The 21,209-nt window shown below is 41.0% G+C and overlaps 1 protein-coding gene across 4 annotated transcripts in view; it reads right to left on the reverse strand.

The window, feature by feature from the left end:
* Positions 1–15,972, reverse strand: part of RELCH (RAB11 binding and LisH domain, coiled-coil and HEAT repeat containing) — a 77,384-nt gene extending 61,412 nt beyond the window's left edge. Inside the window, exon 1 of one of the 4 annotated variants that reach the window (XM_053976202.1) lies at positions 15,364–15,959. In XM_053976202.1, the coding sequence (XP_053832177.1) occupies positions 15,364–15,844 (481 nt within the window). In that variant the 5' untranslated portion in view covers positions 15,845–15,959. Of the gene's footprint in view, positions 1–15,363 lie in introns of all 4 variants that reach the window. The other 3 variants (XM_053976195.1, XM_053976213.1, XM_053976220.1) reach the window with 3 other exon arrangements.
* Positions 15,973–21,209: the final 5,237 nt, after the last annotated feature.

Raw genomic sequence — 21,209 nt, forward strand, 5'->3', positions numbered from 1 at the left:
TGGCTTGGACACAAAGGTAAGAATGTAAAAGAAACCAAACTGTTGTGTGACAAGTTTTAAGCAGTTCCCTTTTAGCAGAAACCTGTAACTGCCTCACTCTACTTCCTTTTCCCATTTTTAGTATTTTAAGCCATGTCACTGTGACCAAATACTTTTTTTTAAATATCTCCTGATCTAGCTTTTAACTTCAGTACATACCCACTTAATTAACGTTTTTTGAGGAACGCAATATCTAACAAAAGCAAAGGAAGCACAGTTCATGCTATTGCAGGTATATTATTCGCACTCTACAATTAAATTCTGAATTTAAAAAAGAAAAAAAAAAAAAGAAAGAAATTCAGTAACTAGCATACGGTTTGGATCTGATCTTGACATTGTTCATTTCACGGGAATGGCAAAGAAAAAACCATCAACCAAAATGCAATTTTGGTAAGTCTGTTGAAGCACAGTCACCTTTGTATTATAAAAATGCACAAATTACTTGGTAACAGAACTTAAAATAAATTGAACAGGTTCTTAGCACAATTGAACATACAGAAATTATATTAAGTACCTTCGTATCTTTCCTCTCCTTTTGAAATGAATTTCTGTGTAGCACTTCAAAAATAATTTTAATTACACTAGAACTGTTGTCACATTAACAAAGAAAAACTCCACAGAGCTGTCAAGAAAACTCTTATCTGTCAGTGGAAATAGAAGCAATTTCATCACTTGTCAGTCAAACTCTGTCATGACTAACATCATTAAGTATTTAACCTCTCCTCCCATTCTGCAGTATGTAAAAAAAGAAAAACAAAACAAAAAATCTATTAATTACTTTCTTTGTATATTTGTGCTTAATTGTACTGTAAAGTCTTGTGACATCCTCTCTACATATAGACCAGCATTGCACTCAAATAATAACACCTGAATTAAGACTGATTAAAGCATTTACACTTAAAAGATACAGAGGTACTAAAGTTAGCAACTATAGCTGAGTTCCACAACATCAAGACTTGCCTGAAAACCTTAACCTGCCTGTTCCAGGTTAAGTATATCTCAGTATATAGTTTACATCTACCAAAGGGCTTTTTCCTGTTACAGTGCTTTCTTATCCAAACAATGAAACAGGCTGTTGCACTTCAGTGAGTCTCTACGCAGTCACTGGTTTTAAACCTCATTGCTTATATGCAGCTTCCAGTCTTATCCTTTGCAATTTTTTCAGACATTAATCTGATTTAGTAATTCTCTGTAGGCTGTTCTATATAGCTTAGCAACACAGTACAAACTCTTCTTTTTACAGCATTTTTGGAAAATGGACTGTTATGAAAATAAACCAGTGGGAATCACATTTGAAGAGATTAAGTTCAAAAGTAAACATGAATTCATGCAGTATGAGAGTTTTTAGAATTGACTTTTTGAAACACCCAGCACCTTGATGAGTAGATATTGCTCCAACTTATTTCATTGGGAGCTACAAGATCATTTTTTGAAATCAAATTCAAGACAATATTTGAATGGAGATCTCGATGAAAAGCTGATGCTGAAGAGAAGCAACCAAGTCTCACATAAAGCATCACTATGGCAAATGCAGAAATAAAACTGTTTCCCTCTGCAGTCTTGCCATGTTCACAGATCAATTTTCTAATTGATCTGTGAACAGAAGCAAAGTAACATCAGAGAAACAAAGCTCAAATTTCAACTTAAGCCAACCACATCACAATAACTGAAGCTTCCACAGCCATATGCAACACAACTTTTTCTTTATATGACTAGTGGTGCACTTCAGAGGCCAAGGTTCTCCCTGAGAACTGATAAATCCAGGCATAAAATATGAACTTATTTGCCAAAGCAAAAAACTTCTTGAAAAAAACCCAAACCACCAAAACCCAGATGCCTATAAAAAAAGCAGGGGGTAATCACAATCTTTGTCAGGATTTAGACAACAGAAGCTGTTTAAGATCATATCAGCAGCAGCGAACCCAACAACTCACAATATCAATCACTTCTACAACCTTAATGGTCCTACAGGAACAAGCAACACCAAGGGGGGTTTATGATTTCAACACCCAGAAACTGCCTTAAGCAGCACCACTGCATGCACAGCACCAATTTACAGGGTTGAAACTTCAACATTCACCATTTTGACTTTGCTTTATCATTACCGTGTTCATAATAAAAGCAAACATCTGACTTCCTTTTCATAGAGGCCGACACTGGGAAGATGCACAAACAACTAGATTCAGATTGATGAAACCAAGGAAGATCTGCTAAGGAACACCAGCCCTCATGGCCTGTTTCCTGACACCATTATTTCACTCTGCCAGTAATGCTGATCCTCCTGCCCATTACAAAATCCACGCCCATTAGCACACCCTCTAAGCCAAGATGTGTCATTATCAGCACAGTCAGGGCACACAGGCACTGCTGAACAGTGTCCACAGTGAAGAGCAGCAGGCCTGTGCCATCACCTACCTGCCTAAAATGTCACCATGGGGAAACTGCATCTGTGGCCTTGCTACTTACCACTGTCTCTTTACGCAGGCATCAGCAGAAGTTTAACTCCTAAATCTAATGCCACTGTCTAGAAAATAATGGAATAATATTTTGTAACCTTGTATTTTACACTTCCATATAGGATGCAGCTGCTCCGCAAAGGATCAAGAGGGTGTAAAAGGTACCTCCCTGCTGGCAGCACAACAGCCTCATTTGTTAGGAAAATGGGCAGGGTTATTTGAAGGAAAGGAATCAAAGGGAAGGCTGTGCTCAGTCACACAGCTCACCTGAAGAATGTAAAATAGCATTTGTCTGAAGCACAAACAGTTGTACTCCAGGACACTGAGTGGAAGCATTTCAACTACAGCAGTCAGAAAAGAGAACTATTTTCTGAACTGAAAGTGAAAAAGAAAAAAAAAAAAATCAATTTTTTAGAAGAAAACACATAATTTTTAAAATAAAAATAAAAGTTTTAGTCTCAAGTAATTTGGCAAAGAATATCAAAGCAACTTCTTGTGGAGAATTCACTGAAAAGGAAAAGTACACCTTGGCTGAAATCTGCTTCTTTCTCAGAAAGAAACCCAATCTCCCACAGCAGTAGGAACCCATTTTGTTGTCTTGGTATGTGCATTCTTACCAACAGTCTCCTGTGCATGGATTTTAGCTTCTTTCTCTGAATTAAAACACTTTATAATTAGCAAGTCTCTTTTGCTAAAAGCTTTGCTAGTGAATACTTGCAAAATAATTGCTGTCAACTTCATGTTTCAGAAATAGTAAAAGCAAAGTAACAAGAACAATTTTGACAAGCAGGTATAAACAACTGCAGAACACACATCACCTCAATACGGAACAAGACAGTGCATAGAGAAGCAGTGAAACAGGCTTAGGGTTTTCATAATTGATACTAGAGAAATGCCAGGAGACATATCGGGATAATAAAGGAGAGCCTGTGCACAGGTCTTGTCTCTTACCTTTACCACTGGAAAAGGATGATCAAAATTAGAATACCAACATTCATATACCCAAAGATAAGAAGATTTTTAATCCCTTAACAAATGCAATGCATTTAATTTCATTTGTGAAGTGAAAAAATTGGGTTCAACATCACATTTTGCTTATTAACTTATACAGTCTTTAAAAATATTGCTTCATTCCAGAGGAAAGGAATTTGAATTCTCTTCTTATTCCCAGAACGGGCACCAAATGACATGCAGATTTCTGCTGACAGCTTCTGTTCCCATGGCATATATTCAGCTCTCCCTGAAAGTTGAGCATAACTACCAAAGTAGGAAAATGTAAGGGAATTTCAGAGTGATACATCCCCCTCCACTGACATACATAATATGAAAAAGGTTATGTTTCATTCACTCTGATGATAAAAGGAAATAATTTTTACCAGTTTACCTAAAGGACACCAAGAACGATCATATTAGCCATATTTTCATGTTAGCCATATTGTCACAGTATGTACATTAAGTAGAAATAAGTTGCACTCTTCTACAAAATCTCATTAAATAATCTTTACATGTTCATGACACTGTAAATTAGCTAAAAGCATAGACAAATTAAGTGGCATTACTTATTGATAGGAGGCACAAGAAAAAATATTTTAAAAATTAATGTTTTAGAAGCTATTTGAATTTACTTTGCAAACACCCAAAATTATTTTGAAAATTACTAGTAAACAGCCCAGTTGTCACATTTCCTCTAAGATCACAGAAAATCATATCATCATGTACTAACAATTAATCAAATGGAACACATGAAGACCCAGAAATCCACAATTTTTCCTTGAAATTCAAAGAGAAGAAATGATATTATGCTTGTACATGACAGATTCACTTAGCTAACTAAGTGTTCACTTGTACTGAAAAATATCTGTAATCCTGAAACCAGACAATTGCCATATTTTAAACTGCTGAGTGAAATAGCTGGCTAACCACATTTTATAGTGACTGGAGAAATAACTGGCTACTGGAAGTAGAATTTTGGTTAGCATACGAATGGAACTAAAAGTGAATCCTTCCCAGGCTGGATCAGAGCAGCTTTCCACTGGATATTGCATATACTAGGACAACACATCTCCCAGTTTAAGCCCGGCTTTATATGAATTATATGGTTCTGTGGAGGATGGAACAGCTAAAGGCAGATAGCTCACACATATCACAGGGAGATAGAACCTTTTTGAGTTTTTTTGAGATAGTAAAGGTCTGGATAGTAAATTATAATGTTATCAGGGCCATCAGGTGGACTCCAACCTCTACCCTCACACATCACAATTTGGAGAAGAAAAACCAAACATGACTTTGCATTGAGAAAAACCCCCAAAACTAAGCAAAAGAACGCTCTGAATAGATTCTACCCAATTGGTTAATACAACTGTATTTGTCATTTACTGTAGCATTATCAAACAGGAACATACAACATACTAAAGGCTTGGAAAACATTGTTAAGAACATTAGCCATGCTATTGGATACTATAAAGATTTATATCAAGAACTTTGAATACTCATCCAAGCACAGCTCTGCTTGCAGAAGCACAGAATTTTTATTTCATGTAGTCTTTTACTTTAGATAAAGTTAAAATGTTTTAACAATAGTGTTAGAATTATCGTACAAGCAATTTAATCCACCAGTAGTAATTTTATTTCATAATAATACACTCTCTTCACTAAATTAAAATTTCACTACATAGGATTTCACTAGGGACAAACATTAAACAAGGCCTGCCAGTTCAGTGTCAGGTACAACCCTACTTAGAAGCCATCTCAGGTTAATGCCTTCTAGCTTATCCTGAATAAAACCAGACATTGAAAGTTACATAAGTGAATGACTGAGGCTATCAAAAATTATTCCTTCAGCACCATCATCTTGATAGCTACTTCTAGGTAAGAAAAAACCCAATATGACTCTAGAATACAATTCTCTGCAGCAATAGAAATAAGTTGCACTTCGTTCTTGAACTGGGCACTGAAAATCTGTTTTGTAGAAACAAAATTACTAAAATAGGGAATTGCTAAGGTTTGATTTTATTATGAATTAAAAACCAAAACAGGATAATTCAACCAACAAATATGTTACACTTAACACACAGCAGCAAATTAGACTACATAAATTAAGTACTATCATACAAAGAAAGTTGTTGGGGGTTATAAATCCCCAAAAACATACAATTAGAGCTGTATGTGGAAAAACCCCTAACTTACTCTGAGATACTCTTTCAGATCTCTGGAAAGTGAGAGGCTAATAAAAGCCCCCTACTGCAATTTTTTTCGACCAACAAGCCATGTATTATTACTAAGACAAGCTTTAAAATAACCATATAGTTCCATGTAACTTTAGAAAACACACAACTTTTTCCTGATGAGCTGTGCTATGTCTATGAGTTAAGCTGTCCCTCCTCCCAATATATACATAAACCTCTTCTAGCATGGAGGAACCTCTCCATCTAAAAGTGAATTATGTAATGAAGAGATCAAAGTCAAAACTTAAAGGTGTCTGCAAATCAAAGGTCAGAAAAAGATTTCATAGACATCTGCAAAGGACAACAGTATCCATATTTTATAGGGTATAGCTTATCTTTACTTTTAGGGCACCCAACCTAATTTTTAAATGCAAAGACACAGGTAAACTAGCAAGTATTCTGATAACAGATCCCAACTGAGAAGCTTCTATGAAAATTACTCAGGTCTGACACTTTTCCCCTTTCTTCTCTGTGCTACAGATACAATAAAAGAACTATAGAAATTCAGACCTAAGGGAATGCAGATGTATAACTATACATTTTAGGTCTATTTCTGCTGGCAGTAAAGAAGTCTGCAAGGGAGGTGTTTTATCTACCTTAAACATTCCAGACCCAGAGTAAACTAGCCAGTAGAGTCATGCGGCAAATGGCCTGCTCTTTTCTAGAGCTACTGGTCGGAAAAAGTATGTCCTCAAATAAACTTGTGTTTTCAGCTATCCTGCACAATATCACAGGCACAAAATAGCAGAAGCCAAGGAAACAGGGAATGGAGGTTAACTGGGAAAAAGAATAAATTTCCTCTTATACTTCTTTGTACATGCTTAAGCCCCATATTAGTACTGAACCACACACGTGTGTATGTGAATAAACCAAATTGTGAGAGAGAGCAAGCATGTGTGATAGAAGATGTGGGATAATGTGAAAACCCAAACAGTTGTAATGAAGTCCTTTCTACATTAAATCAAACAATCAGTCATCATTAACTCTTTAATAAGTGATCATAAATTCACAGTTTGTATTTGTGACTACCTTATATAGCAACTGAAATAGATATGTTGTGCAATACATATGAACAAATGAATTAAACTACTTAATTCCCCATAAATAAAACTGCAAATTTATTTTAAGTGTACCACATTTCATAAGACATCTCTGGAGCAATATGACTTCAAAAAGTTTTAAAAGTCTGCTGCATTTAAAATTTCAGTTTACGTTTCAACTTGTTCCAAGCTTACCGATGCTGCATCTTTCAGCAAAGCAAACTTGATCCATTGCAGCAGACATGCAATCTAGCATACAACCTTTACAGTAGAAACAGACTTACGTAACCATTTTTTAAACTTGAACTTCTAGAGTAAATTTTACCAGATCAGCACATTCCACATTGCTGTGGTAACTCAGAGATGGAACAAAAAGCCTTAAATTAATTAATTGCATCAGCCCTAAACTATAAGCACCTGACTTACCAAGGTTTGCAATTCAAGTGTCTCTTTTGCTCTCTCCCAGATGTTCTTAATCAATGAGACCTGCAGAATTTTCCAAATTCGTATGTTCTGAAAAGAAGACTTCAGACTCTCATCAAATGAAAACTTAGTTAAGTAAAGCTACTAGAATAAAATTAACTTCCAAGCAGTCAGAGCAATCTACTTACCAATTACCAAGAACAGACATTCAGTACTAGTCCTTGATGGGCAATCCAAGCCAAATTGAAAACAGATGCTTAATACACTTTCCTACCTCATATTTATAGCAAGTTAGAAAAATTCATAGGAAGCATGTGAGGGTAAACCCCTAAAGCTGGTTAGAGAAAACTAACCTATGCTTACTGGCCAAGAAAAGAAAAAATCCCCACACAAACCAACAGAATCCCACCCACCAACCAACCACAACAAAAAACCCAACCACCAGATATGTAAAACAAATATTTTGCAAACACATTGCAATAAAAAAACTATTACTCTCTCTCCCATGACAGGCACACTGCAGAAGCTCATCAGAAAGATGAAATTACAAGTAGAAAATAGGTAAGATTGTGCACCCTAGCACAGAAATAACATGCTCACAGAACTGGGTTATGATACAGATGCACCTGGGCTGATCTCCTGGAGAGCCATACCAAAACCAGGCTGCTTTTGGAGCAAGGTTTACTGCTCTCAGGCAGCATCCAAATTACTTGAGTCTGAAAGAATTAAGCCAGCCCTGCACAAAGCATTTGGATGCTTGCTGCAGTGAACCCTGAGGTCCAGAGTGCTGTGACCTTTGGAAAAGCATCAAACCCAGCCTGACCCCCTACACATGTGCAAGGAGTAGCTCAAGCTGCAGTGATCTTGAGCAAGCAGACCTTCCCAAAACAGAACAGCTAAGGGTGAAGCATAGCATGGAGGTACTCCTTCCAGCTCATGACCCCAGCTGGCTTTAGGAGAAATCAGAAAGCTTCACCAGCATCAAATTAACTCCATATGCTTGATGCTGCAGGAATGCATTGACCAAAATGCATCAATTAACTTGCACCACAAGGATTTTTCCATTTGTCGCAGGTACCCAGCTTTCTCTTAAAGGCTAACATCAAGCAAAACTGTCTCAATTTAGTCCTTAAATGGTTGCCCTTCCTGAAGGACTACCTAAAGTGTATGGATAATACCTATCTTTATTCTCAAGCACTCTATTGCCTCAATTTTTTTTAATATTTCAATTTCAGTAAGTTCTCATTTGCCCACTTGCTACATTTATCTTAGGACAGTAGTAAAATTTTCCAGTTAAAACTTAACTTGTGTCCATATGGTTCATAGAGAATTAAAAAAAAAATAACTAGCAACTGGAAACCAAAGCATTTCTCCTATAAAAAAAAAAGGCTGAGAGAGATGAAGCTGTTCAGCGTGGAGAGAAGGCTCAGGAGGAGTCTCATGATGTGTATAAATAATTGAAGGGAGGGCACAAAAAGGACAGAGCCAGGCTCTTCTCAGCGGTGACCTGTGACAGACCACAGACAGTAGGCACAAACTGAAACTCAGGAGGCTCCTTTGAAACATCAGGAAACACTTCTACTGTAAGGGTGACCAAGCACTGGCACAGATTACCCAGAGGGATGATGCAGTCTCTGTTCCAGGAGATATTTAAAAGGCCATCTGGTTATGATCCTGGGAAACCAGCTGTAGGCCACAATAGTTCTGCTAAAGAAAGAAGAAGGTTGGACCAGATGATCACCAGAGGTCCCTTCCCACCTCAGCCATGCTGTGATTCTGAGATTATTCTTGCCATGATTTCTCTTACTCCAAAAGTTTGTTTTTTTTTTCAAATGACAAAACAGCTCATAGCTTTCTCTCTCCTCTAACATCAAACAAGATGAACAAGTACTTGTTATATAAATATGAAATTCTTGTTGTGACTTTTTACGTAACAGTATTTCCTTCAATTCAACAACAAAGTAATCAGCTGCATCACTATCATGCAGAGTTATATTGCAGGAAGGGAGAAAGAAAATTGCCTCTACCCTACAGTGCACTGGAAGAAAGGGTTCACTATTTCTTAAAAGTTTTTTCAACTTGGTCTTAAAAAAAAGTAGTTTTTTTAAACTATTTGTCCAACACACTCAATATACTTAGTAGCATGTCTCAGGCATTCACATCATAAATAAATATATAAGGCCTACAAACTTTATTGAATTACTCAGTGTTTTAGCCTGTGCTAGAGGAAATTTCAGTTTCTCAAACCTGCAACTTTACAATACACTACAAAACCAAATACAAGTAACACCTTGAAGACAAGGAGTTGTCAGTTTCAACCCAGCAGTATAAGGTTTCAGGACTTATCTTCTGATTTAAAAAAAAAAGACTCCTCATGCTATATTTTAGAGAGCTCCATAGATATAAGTTGCCTAACTCAGATTTTGTAGAAAATCTTAATTTAGTTGAGAAGTGTAAGAACATCCTAAAAAAAAAGATTTTTTTCCCCACATTTTCATTAATTCTGTGTTTATAGAACACAGAAGTCCAGTATTTACAAATTTTCAATTAACAGAGACGGACTGCACATAAATCAGCTTCCAATATAGCTGATATCAATAGCTACTTGATAATAACTTGCTTGCAAATACTAGACAAACCTTTTTTATCAGGTAATGAAACTCGTGTAAAATTATCAGCAAGCATTCTCTCAGCTGGACAGAATTTATGAGTCACATCTTCAGTTTAGAAAAAGGTAATTCTCAGAGGGAAAAAAAGTGACAGAAATTTGATATAACTTACACAGAATTGAAATTACATATGGGAAAACTTAGAAAAGTTGCCAGTGGCTGGTTCTGAAATGCAAAGCTCTAGCTCAATATTCTAATTTCCTTCTTTCCACCTACCTAAAATCCCAAAACCAATCTCTTCTTTCCCTAACAGCAAAGCCATCAGAAGAATGGTGTGCTGCTTCAGCACAAATCCAGCTTGTTTTGCTGAAGCTTTCAGCCACAGGATGGTTAAACACATACATAACTGAACAAGCTACAGTGCATATATAGAGAAGTTCACTTCTGCTTTCCCCAGCATCAAAAAGTAACAGGAACTCTAGCACAGGAACAGAACAGAAGCCGGGACAAAAGCAATTAAATTCCCCATCTCATAGTTCTGAGGATCCTAAAAGAACCACAACATGCACTAAGTTACGACAGGGGAAAATACAATATAGTCATCACAGTCACTCGCTACTGAGTGGATAAGATGATATTTACCTGCCTTCTACTCTGTCCTCCTTTGTCCATAATTGTCATGCTTATCATGCTACCTTATCTTGTTACTTCTTTGTGTAGTTACATATACTTACAGGGACTAACCTGTCTCCTGAACAATCTACCATTACATCCCAAATAAGCCCAACACAGACATCAGCCAAAGCTTAGACTCATCCATCAGGGACAGTTTCCAGCACACCCACTTTTAGTCATTTGACAAGTCCAACAGTTGCAAAAGCCTTAACATAAGCAGCTTGTAAGCTATGAAGTGCATGTTACTGAAAACCTGTCAGAAACACCAGTGTCAGTAAAATGGAGTGGGTTTAAAGCAGTCACAACAGGAAAAGTTCACCTGGCTTCTCCATCAGTAAAGCCAACATCAGCACACTATCGAACCTCTCAGATTTCCTCCAGGCATCGCTCTTTTCTGCCAGGTTTGAAGCAAACTCTGCTTCCTTTTCTTTCAGCATTATGCACAAACCTCAACTCTTTCAAATGTTTTCTGTACTTCATTAAAAGTGACAACAATCAGTCTTTCCCATCTGTTGATTACCAGCAGCTTTGATTACCTATTTATCTTCACCTTTCCATCCTATCCTTTCTCAGGGGAGCACATATTCCAAATTAGGTAGTAAAACCACTCTTACTCACAAGTTGCCAGTCTACCTCCCATTATTTGCAGATCCTGCCAACAGGACTAGGTGTTTTTGCTTGCTTCCATATAGTAACAAGCCAAAGACTTGAGCTGAAAACACCGTAACACCTAAGAAGTAGTCATTAGAACAAAAAATATTCGCCATCTTCTCAATTTCCTATTTTATTTAGACTGCTATTTAAACTGAGGTATAATGAACTGTTTGGAAGTAGCCCTGTTCTGCTGTATTTTCATTCAGAAAAAAAATCAGTTGAAACATGGCAAAGGTCCACACAAAATTACAATGTTTGTAATTCAGGATTGAGAAGAGCCAAGATACCCCCCTCTCACAAAGGCAGAATCTGTATACTCTTCCCACTTCACTTTTTCCAGTAGGATCCATCTGAATTTCAAAGGCTACAAGCAAAATGAGCAATGCATTACAATATTCCACATCAACCCCAAAGGAAAATCAAACACCCCAAATCATAAACAAAGCCTGGAGCTTACTATGAAGAAGTAGCAATACTTTATATCTTTGTACTCATGGATTAGTTTAATATAACTGGAATAAAATCCCCAGAAAGCTATAAACAGTTTTATTATGGCAGTAATTAGAAAAAAAAATTATCTCCTGAAAACCACAAATGTAACATAAGTGCTCAAAGCCCTTATGATTTTCATTAAAGCTATTTCAAATTTCAGGAATGCTGCACTTTTGTAGTAATAAAGAAAAAAATAAATAGCAAATTTTAAGACTAACATTAGTCCTACCAGTATAAGCTGCATTCCATCAGGAAAGGGCATTCATCAAACATAGCAACCAAAGGGCATCATATCAATCACATTAAAAGAAGTTTTCTTCACCCACTATGGACAAGCTTGAATTATGGTCATGCGTATAATGAGCACATTTGTGGTCCAGGAACACAGATGAGACATCCGAGCCACAGTTTTATTCCTAAATTTTGAGTGTCTCAACTTGTACTGTACCTTCTTATGCAAAAATGATAGGGACAAAAATTCATATTTAATGCGTAGGTACTGACTAAAGCCCTGTAAAAGATCTGGAATACAATAAGAAGGAGGGAGTTCCAAACCATACTGCCCACATGAGTAGCATTAGAAAAGTGGTATCCAATGCTCTAGGCAGACATGAAACTACTGCTATTGAAACCAATGGAAGAAGCTCTCAGAAGTTTGGGAACATCTAGCTGAGATACAGGACATGAAGGATGACTGTACACAGTGCTGGGCATCTAAAGGAACAGTGTTACCTCCTTCACATGCTTCAAACTAGAAAAGCAAAGTTGCTAGACACAGGAAACATTTCCACATTTTTCATTACAATATATCTTAATCTCAGTTTGTAGATGTGATGTTGCTGCTGCTGGAAAAAGGAAGGGTGTTTTTGCAAAGAACTAAGAAATCCCAGTCATCTGACTGTCATTTGCTGTTGCAACCAAGTGCTCTGAAGCATGGTTCAAAGACAAAACAGCTTCTAAGTCACTCGCTGACCACATGATGCTGGTTGTTTAAATCCAATGACACTTCAACAAAATCTTTTTGTAACAGTCTTTGAAGACGAAGAGAAGAAATAAAACCACACCAAAATAAATTCCAGCACGTACTCAAGAGTTTAGACTGGCACTTCTCAGTGTCCTTTTAGGCAATGAACACTTGTACTGAAATTCTCCCATTCTGTACAGCACGTAAAGTATGAAAGCTTTCTATTGCTCAGTGGAAATCCTCAGGCAGCATTCCAAACATACTTCACATTCAATAAGAATTGCCAGTCATACTTTTTCTGCATCCACTTCAATTATGAAAAACCTCAGAATAAAGCCAGAGAAATGAATCCACTTTGGGGGCTGGGAGAAGCAGGTACAAAGCACTGAGAACAAATTCTGACTTCAGAAATCAACAGAAATAATCTTTTTAATGATGTTATGAATTTTTTTCACTGAAGCGTAAAATTCACATGACCTTGAAATGGCAATCACACCAACCTGCACTACTTTCTACATCAATACTTTCTATTAAGAAAACTAGTAGTTCATTCTCAAATACCTTTGGGCATGTTAAAGCAAGAGAAGGTACATGCACAACTCTCTTATAAAGGCAGGTGCAACAGACTGGATCTCTCAACAAAACTGGACATTTTGACTAACTTAGGAAACTGTTCAAACTTATTCTTGGATCTGAACTATAGCTCAGTCACCTACCTAAATGAAGTAATACCAGATGCTTAAGAAAAAAGTGAGGGAACTCTTCCAAAGATCACGATTTTCACCCCATCAGAGTCTTCTGCAATCTACATTTTAGTATTTGGAAAATGACACAACTACAAAGGCATGAGACTATCAGCTCTTGTTCAATCAGAATCAGTCTGAACATCACTGTCACAATTGCAAGCTCAATGCTAGACTCCAGACTGCAAGAAAGTCTGATGGCACTAAGTTAAAAAAGCTACTTGAGCTATATAAAAATATTTTTTCATTGTTCTGCATCTGTCACCTTTCAATGTCACTTAATGTGAAGTGCTTTTTGAATCACTGTTGAGACAAAGAAAAAAAATCCTTTGAAATGCACTCTCTACCCTATTGTAGAGATCAGATTTCAAGACACACCTTTAACATAAGGTCTAGCATGATATTTAATTTCAGCACTTCAGTATTACTAAACTTGTCCAAACTAAGTGTTAGTCCCTCCTTCTCTCTCTCCTCACTGCTACAGCCTCCTCCCTCCTTTTTTTAATAGAGATATCCCACAGGTATCTATAAATTAGAAAGTCAGCAAAATAATAATTAAGATGTTCTTACATAAGTGCACATTGCTCTAAGACTGCAAGAGGTCTTTTTTCTTTCCCACGTATCGCAACACAGCTGCCCAGACTGCTGTTTTTCTAATTCTGGAGTATGTGCAGTATCAATAATTGTAAACAACGTACTATGTTAACAAAGAATAGAGAATATTTAATCAATCAGATTAATTGACTGGAATCCCCAAGGAAACAGCTTGAGGACGAAACAGAAATTTTTATCACTTCAAAGCCCTGAAGCACAAGTTTTTCCAGCATTCACTAATCCTATCATGAAGAACACCACACTGAAGCTCTCAGCTGGACAAAGAGAAGTACGAAATTCTCATTATTCACAAACAAGACAACCAGAACATAAACAACACAGCACGAATTTTAAAAGAAGCCAAACATTTTTTAAAAGATCTTGAAATGCACTAACAAGTTGAAGTTTAGATGTCTCTATTATCCCAGCCATCCAGATGCTACTAGATATTTCCAAATTTAAAGTGTAACTTCATGTCTCTACGACATCAGAAACTCGTAAAAGAAACGAAAATACAGAACTATTCCTAATGCCTTTAGGTATCTTGGTAAACACATAATTATGTCTTTCACCTGTCTGCTACCCACAATTCCTTTCAATACCTTCCCACGAGTTCATTCAGTCCTCAAAAGTCAGGTGGCTGGTCAGCTTCTCTTTCCCAAAGCCACTTCCACAGGCTTTGTAGAACCCTACGTGTCTTGACAGCAGCACTGACGAGACACAGAAGCGATTTTATTCTAAGCCATGTGCGCTACTTTTAAAACTCAAAAGCTGTTAAGGTCAGCTGTGTGACAACACTGTCCGAATATCTGCACTCCTTTTGCTCCCTAAACTTTTACCAACTCAGTATATCTACTGTTCCCCATTCTCTTTGGCTAGCCAAAGATTACAGACACTTGGTAAACATGGCAGCGTTAATTATAGGAAGCATTGTATTAGTTGTGCAAGAGCTGTGAAACTCAGACTCAGACCTATCTTTAGGTGCACCAGCAGAAATAACACCCTGGCTCCTTATACCCCATTTCTGACAGTTTTTAGACTGTACATGCGGCACTCACGGCTTAACACCCCATTCTTTCTCCCAGCACCGTACGACTTATCTCTTGGCAGTGAGCACTAAAGACGCTGCTGGAAATAATTTCCTCCACATTTGCAAATACCCGTGACGTTCACAGGGATACCGGAGCTCGATGAAGCTACGTCTGTGGGACCAGGGTAACGCCGGATCTGACAGCCCACCTCCTCAGCCCCCTCTGCCCCGCTCCTACAGCCTCCGCCAGTGCCGCGCAGGTTAGAGAGAGCAAGGGATGTCTGGAACAAGGAGCGATGCCAGACGCCTTTCCCGGCCGCCCAAGCGACACCGGGAGCTATCCCCGCCCAGCCCCGTGCTCCCACCGGCGGCTGTCCCCGCCTCCCGGAACCCCCCCGGCCCCGAGCCAGGGTCACTTACTGAGCTGCCCGGCCCCGGGCTCCCTGCCGCCGGCTCCCCCGAGCCCGCTGCTGCCGCCCAGGCTGCCCAGGGCCCCGCCGGCGGGCGGCGTCCCGCTCTGCCTCTCGAAGTTGCCCGGGTTGGAGAAGAAATCGCGGAGCCGGGGCAGCTCCCGGCCGCTCTCCAGCAGCTCCGTGTGCAGCTCCAGCGCCGTCAGCAGGAACTGGTCCCGCAGCAGCTGCGCCGCTATCGCGTCCATCGGCACCCGCGGCAGCTCCCCTGGCCCCGCGGCGGCATCGCCCGGCGCCGCCGCTCGCAGACCCGGCAGCTCCTCGGGGCTCCCCGCCGCCGGCTCCGGCTGCTGTGGCGGGTACGCCGGCCCGCCCGGCTCGGTGCTGCTGCTGCTGCCGCCGCCGGGCCGGGGCTCCTCGGGCTCGTCCTCCTCCGAGTCGCTGAGGAAGGGGTTCACACTGCCGCCCCCGCCGGCCGCCGCCGCCGCCATCTTACAGCCCGGCGCGGCGCGACCGCTGCCCGGGCGCTACCGCGGCAAAGCCTGCGCGGAGACGCCGCCACAGACACCCGTCCCGGCGGGGCCGGGGCCCGAGCCGCTGCCGGTCCCCGGCGATAGTGCTGATGATGTTGACGATGCTGCTGTTGCCGCGGGCGCTGCCGCCACCTGCGGCCACAGCGACTGCCCGCCGCCGCCTCCTCGGCGGCCTCCCACCCGCCCCGCTGCCGCTTCCGGATCCCCGCTCGCGCGAGAGTTCCCGCGGCCAACCGCGAGCGGCGCCCCGGCACGCGGCCCCGCCCCCTCCGGGCCTCGCGCCCGCCGCCTCTGCGCAGGGCGGGGCCCGAGGGGAGGGAGAAACGCGGGGGCACGGCCACGAACAGGGGGCGTGGCTTTGGGGCTCGGTCACGGAACGGGGCGGGGCTTGGTGACGCAACTCACTGGCGGGGCCAGGGCGGGAGCGGGGCGGGGCCGGGGCGGGGCCGGGGCGGGAGCGGCGGTGGGCGGAAGCGGAAGCGGCTTTGGATGGCGGCGGGGAGGAGGAGTGAGTCTTGGCGCGGGGGCGGCCGGTCCTGGGGCTGCGGCACCGGGAATGGGGTGGGCACGGGCTGCGCCTTCCCGCTTACGCAAAGCTTGCTTCGCTCCGCAGCCTCCACGGCGGCCGCCCAGCCCGTATAGCCTCACGGCGCTGCTGGGGACGGGAGGGGTACGGGACTCGGCTTGGCCTCCGAGCCCCGGCTGGGGGCTCCGACCCTCGCCGGGTTGCGTTGGCTGGGCCAGGGTAGGGCTTCCCGGGGAAAGCAGCGCCCTGCGAGGGCCCCAGGGCAGATGGACATTGGGCTGCCAAAGGAGCTGGTGGAGGCAGTGTTCCCGGAGGTGTTTGAGGAAAGACTGGACACGGCACTCGGTGCCGTGGTCTAGGTGACATGCGTTTGGTCGTGGGTTGGACTCGGTGTCATCATCTCAGAGGCCTTTTCCAGCCAAGGTGGTTCTGTAACTCTGCGTTCCCAGTGGGTGTGTGTGTGAGCCATGTCCCAGCATCAGGTGTTAATGCAATTAGGGAAGGCACAAGCACAGGTGGATAGTAAGTTGATGGCCTCTGGAAGAAGGCCCAGGCAACTCAGGGGGACTACAGGGATGTTGTAAGGTTATACTGAGAGAAAACTAGAAGGGCTGAAACAACACCTAGTATTTAATCTGACTACTGCTGCAAAAGACAACAAAATGTATTTGCAGATAGATCAGCAGCAAAAGGAGAGCTAAAGAGAGTGTTTATCCTGTTGTGGAATGCAAGAGGAAATGGTGGTAAAGGATGGGGAAAAGGCTGTGGTACAAAATGTCTTCTTTTTCTCACTCTTTAATGACAAAGCCAGTTACGCTCGTGATGTACACCCCTGAGCCAGATAAAGGGAACAGAATGATACTCCCGTTGGGTCAGGGGGTGAGAAGGCTCTTGCCAAGGGATCTGGACAAGTTGCATCAGGCAGTGCTACAGGCTGCGGGAAAAGTGTCTGGAAGGTGGCCCACCAGAAAAGGACCTGGGTGTGCTGATTGACAGTTGCCAGCAATGTGCTCAGGTGGCCAAGAAGGCCAATGACATCCTGGGCTGTATCTGGCCATCTGTGGCCATCCTGGCCACTAGTGTGGCCGGCAGGACCAGGACAGTGATCATCCCCCTGTACCCAGCACTGGTGAGGCTGCACCTTGAATCCTGTGTCCAGTTTTGAGCTCCTCGCTATAAGAAGGACATTGAGGTGCTGGAATGTGTCCAGAAAAGAGCACTGGAGCTGGTGAAGGGTCTGGAGCACAAGTTTTATGAGGAATGACTTCAGGAGCTGGGTCATTTAGCCTGGAGAAAAGGAAGTTTAGGGGATACCTTCCTGTTCTCTACAACCCCCTGAAGGAAGGCTGTAGCAAGGCGGAAGTTGATCTCTTCTCCCAGCTGACAAGTGAGAGGAGGAAAAGAAATTACTTCAAGTTGTGCCATTGAATTTTTTCCTAATATGCATGAGATATTACTAAAAATTTATTCAGTGAAAGGGTAGTCAGGCATTGGAACAGGCTGCCCAGGAAAGTGATGGGATCACCATCCCTAGAAATATTCAAAAGACTGTGGCACTTAGGAATGGGTTTTAGCAGTGGACTTGGCAGTGCTGTGTTAACAGCTGGAGTCAATGACCTTCAAGGTATTTTTCCACCTTAACGATTATGAGTCCATGAATTTGTGCATCTGGAAGTGTGAAGTTATCTCTTTTAAAAAGATGATGCAAAGTGTGTTACCTGGCAAAAAACCTGAAGCCAGAATGTAGCAGCAGGTAGTGTGTGCTACTGAAGGAAGGTCAGCTCACTGGAAACTATGCAAACCAAGGCCAGCATTGGTTTCTGTTTAATTTCTTTAAAAATATTGTTCCATTCCCACCAATGGAAGCTCTGTGTAAAGCTGATCCGCTAGGACCTGCATATTGGGGCTGAACTCTTGGTAATAATAAAATAATGTGAATGTTTGGCATGGAGATCTAAAAGCACTCTGGAGTACTCACTCCGAACTCTTCCATTCACATGGTGGTGTGCTGTAAAAGACTGTGCTTTCCAGTTTTAGATTTGCATAACTTTTCTGTAAATGTTATATTCAATTTAGCTTTCTGTCCTATAATAAACTTTGGATTTTATTACTGCTGTATTGTTTTATGTTGTTGGTACACTAAAAAGAGCCTAAGTGGCAGAGCATGAACTGGTTGTAGCATAAAATAAAATAGCCGTGTGTTGAAAATGCTTAAAAATTCCAGTGGGATCACAATAAAAATAGGGACAAAAACATTTTAGTGTTGCTGTTCCAGTGGAATTGAGAACCTTTAAAGAAACCTCCTGCTTTTTCCTTTCCTTTCTGGAGAGTTGGAGTGTGTTCAGGGTGAGTTTGTTGTAAGCGGCCTCTGGTGCTTTGCCTCCTTTGGGGGAGGCGGGCGAGCCCTGCCGGGGTCCTGCAGCGGCCTCTGGTGGCGATGCGCGGGGTTTGCAGCGCTCGCATCTGCCGTTCTCTTCATTTCTGCCCGCTTCTCTGCGCTCTGCCAGTAAGGACTAACTTTTTTCACTCTTCCACGTCAATGTAAAAGCGTTCCACTGTTTCAGTGCTTTGAAAGAGGTTTGCTTGGGTTTGTGAAACTAAATTAAACATTTACAGATGTCACTCAGTTGCTCCGAAATAATTTATGGATGGCTGGGAAAAAGCTACCTTCGCTGAATTGTGTATTCCAGGACTGAAGAGTGGAGATAGAAAAATGTGCTTGTAACAATAAGCTTAAAAGAGTTTCTTATGTTCCAAAGGGGTATTGTTCTGAGAAACCAGAGAAAAAAACCTAATAGTGCCTCAGAGGGTATGTGATGCGTTGCAGAAAAAGCTGCATGAGTTCTGGAAATGGAGCATTATATAGGTCTACTTGAGGCAGACAGCTGCAAGTTAATTATTCAGTAGTCATTCTGAGAGAGGCAGATTGTTCATCAAGCTACTTTATCTCTTACTGGAGTTGCTGTCTCCTTCTAACTTTTAAAGGATATGAGTTCTATGTCTGAAGAACAACATATCTAAATACATCTCAGAAAGCTGTGAGTCCAAAATACATGGGCTTGTACAAAAAAAAAATCTGAAGGGGTTTTCTTTGGAGGAGGTGGTGTAAACATTTTTTTCTATCTATGCATGTTTTGTTTCATGAACTTTTAAATTTATAGTCCTTGAGATGAAAAATGAGTAGAAAAAGGTTTGTTTTTACTGTGTTGATTTTGGTAGGAGTGTTAAATCTTGAGCTAATGCCTGAGAGTTTAATGAACTGAAACATATGACCAGTTTCAGGTCCCTCTGTTGTTTGGTGAGGTCAAGTGTTAAGTGTTCTTTCTTTCTGCACTGCTCAGGTGCAGCCTCAGCCATTCTCACAGCCACTGAACACACAGTTTCAGTCAAGCTTTAAGGGGGTTTCTGTTTCAGCTCCCACAGAGAAGGTTAATTTCATTCAAATAAGTTAATTCTATTAGGTGCATACTGGGGCTTTTTTCTGTGCTGAATACTTGAAGTATATGGCTTAATGTTTTCTAGTGGGCCCTATAAGGAAATAGGGTAGCTTTTTTTAACCTGATTTGGATCCCAGTTAGGGCACAGGGAACAAAATAATGGAGAATTATCTGAAGCAAATCTGATTTCTATTTTAAAATAATGCTGATCTGGGAGTTCTACCAACTCTTGCTTAAGTTTTCTTCTAAAAGAGAGCTGCCTGAAAGAATCTTTGTCTATATATGTTTATCGAAGGCTGACTTTTACCTCCTTTCAAAAGTAACTTGAAGGCAATTATGATTTTTATGTTTGCTTTTAGACCTTAAAAATGAATTTTAGTGCTTTGTTAACTCTAACCTCTAAAATATTTTTATATTTTGTGGTAGCCAAATAATGCAAATATTGAGATGCATAGTGTTGGTAGCTTGTGCTTAAAGACCTCTGCCACGTCTCTGAAATTGTATCTGTCTATTCCAGTTTCAAGGGAATGTTTTTTAATGAGAGCAGCCTGTAACTATCAGTAGTTAATGGTTATTTGCATGTTATATTCAGATGTAGCTTTACCCAGAGAACCCTCCTTTATAAGGGTTTGTTAAATTGGAATTTTAAGTAAAGGTAGTACAGCAGTGTGAAATATTTCAGTGTGAACTGAAATACTTTCAGTGTCACCAAAAATGTGATAATGACCCATGAAATCAGGTGAAGACATGAATTAAATAAAACAACCCCCCAAAATCCTTTTGAATTCAAGTTTGGCTGTGTTCTTCTACCTCCAAAACTACTTTTTTTTTCAAATACAGTGGGTATTTGGAAGCCTACCATCAAAAAAAGACATCAAACACATTAAGAACCTAAGGAGTATTTTAGAAAACTTGTTCGTGCTTTATTATGTGTATATTTATGGCTTTGTGAGAATGAATATGTAAGGAAAATTTGCTATTACAGTTGAGTGAGGAAATACAAACTGTGAATCAATGTCATGACTTTTTTTGACACTGCAAACACTTGAGTATTGAATTACTTGGGCCTTTTCCACCGTAGCCTGGAAGAAGGAGCACATTGTCTGGACTGTATGCTGCCCAGAAAGGTATTGCAGAGGCTCTGAGATGGGTGCCTTGCCCTGCCTCACCATGGTGAGTGATGGTGGAGGCAGGGAAAGGAAGATGCTCTGTGCTTTTGTTGTCTGCTTCGCATTATTCCTCTTCAATTTAGTGTTTGCATAGTTTTGAACAAAAAATCATCATTTTTTTCTTTATATGACCTGCTGATTATGACTAATGTGGGATGCAGGCTTCAAAGAACAAAAGAGTCTGAGGACAT

The sequence above is a fragment of the Vidua macroura genome, chromosome 1, assembly GCF_024509145.1.
Source record: "Vidua macroura isolate BioBank_ID:100142 chromosome 1, ASM2450914v1, whole genome shotgun sequence".
In the NCBI taxonomy this organism is placed as follows: domain Eukaryota; kingdom Metazoa; phylum Chordata; class Aves; order Passeriformes; family Viduidae; genus Vidua; species Vidua macroura.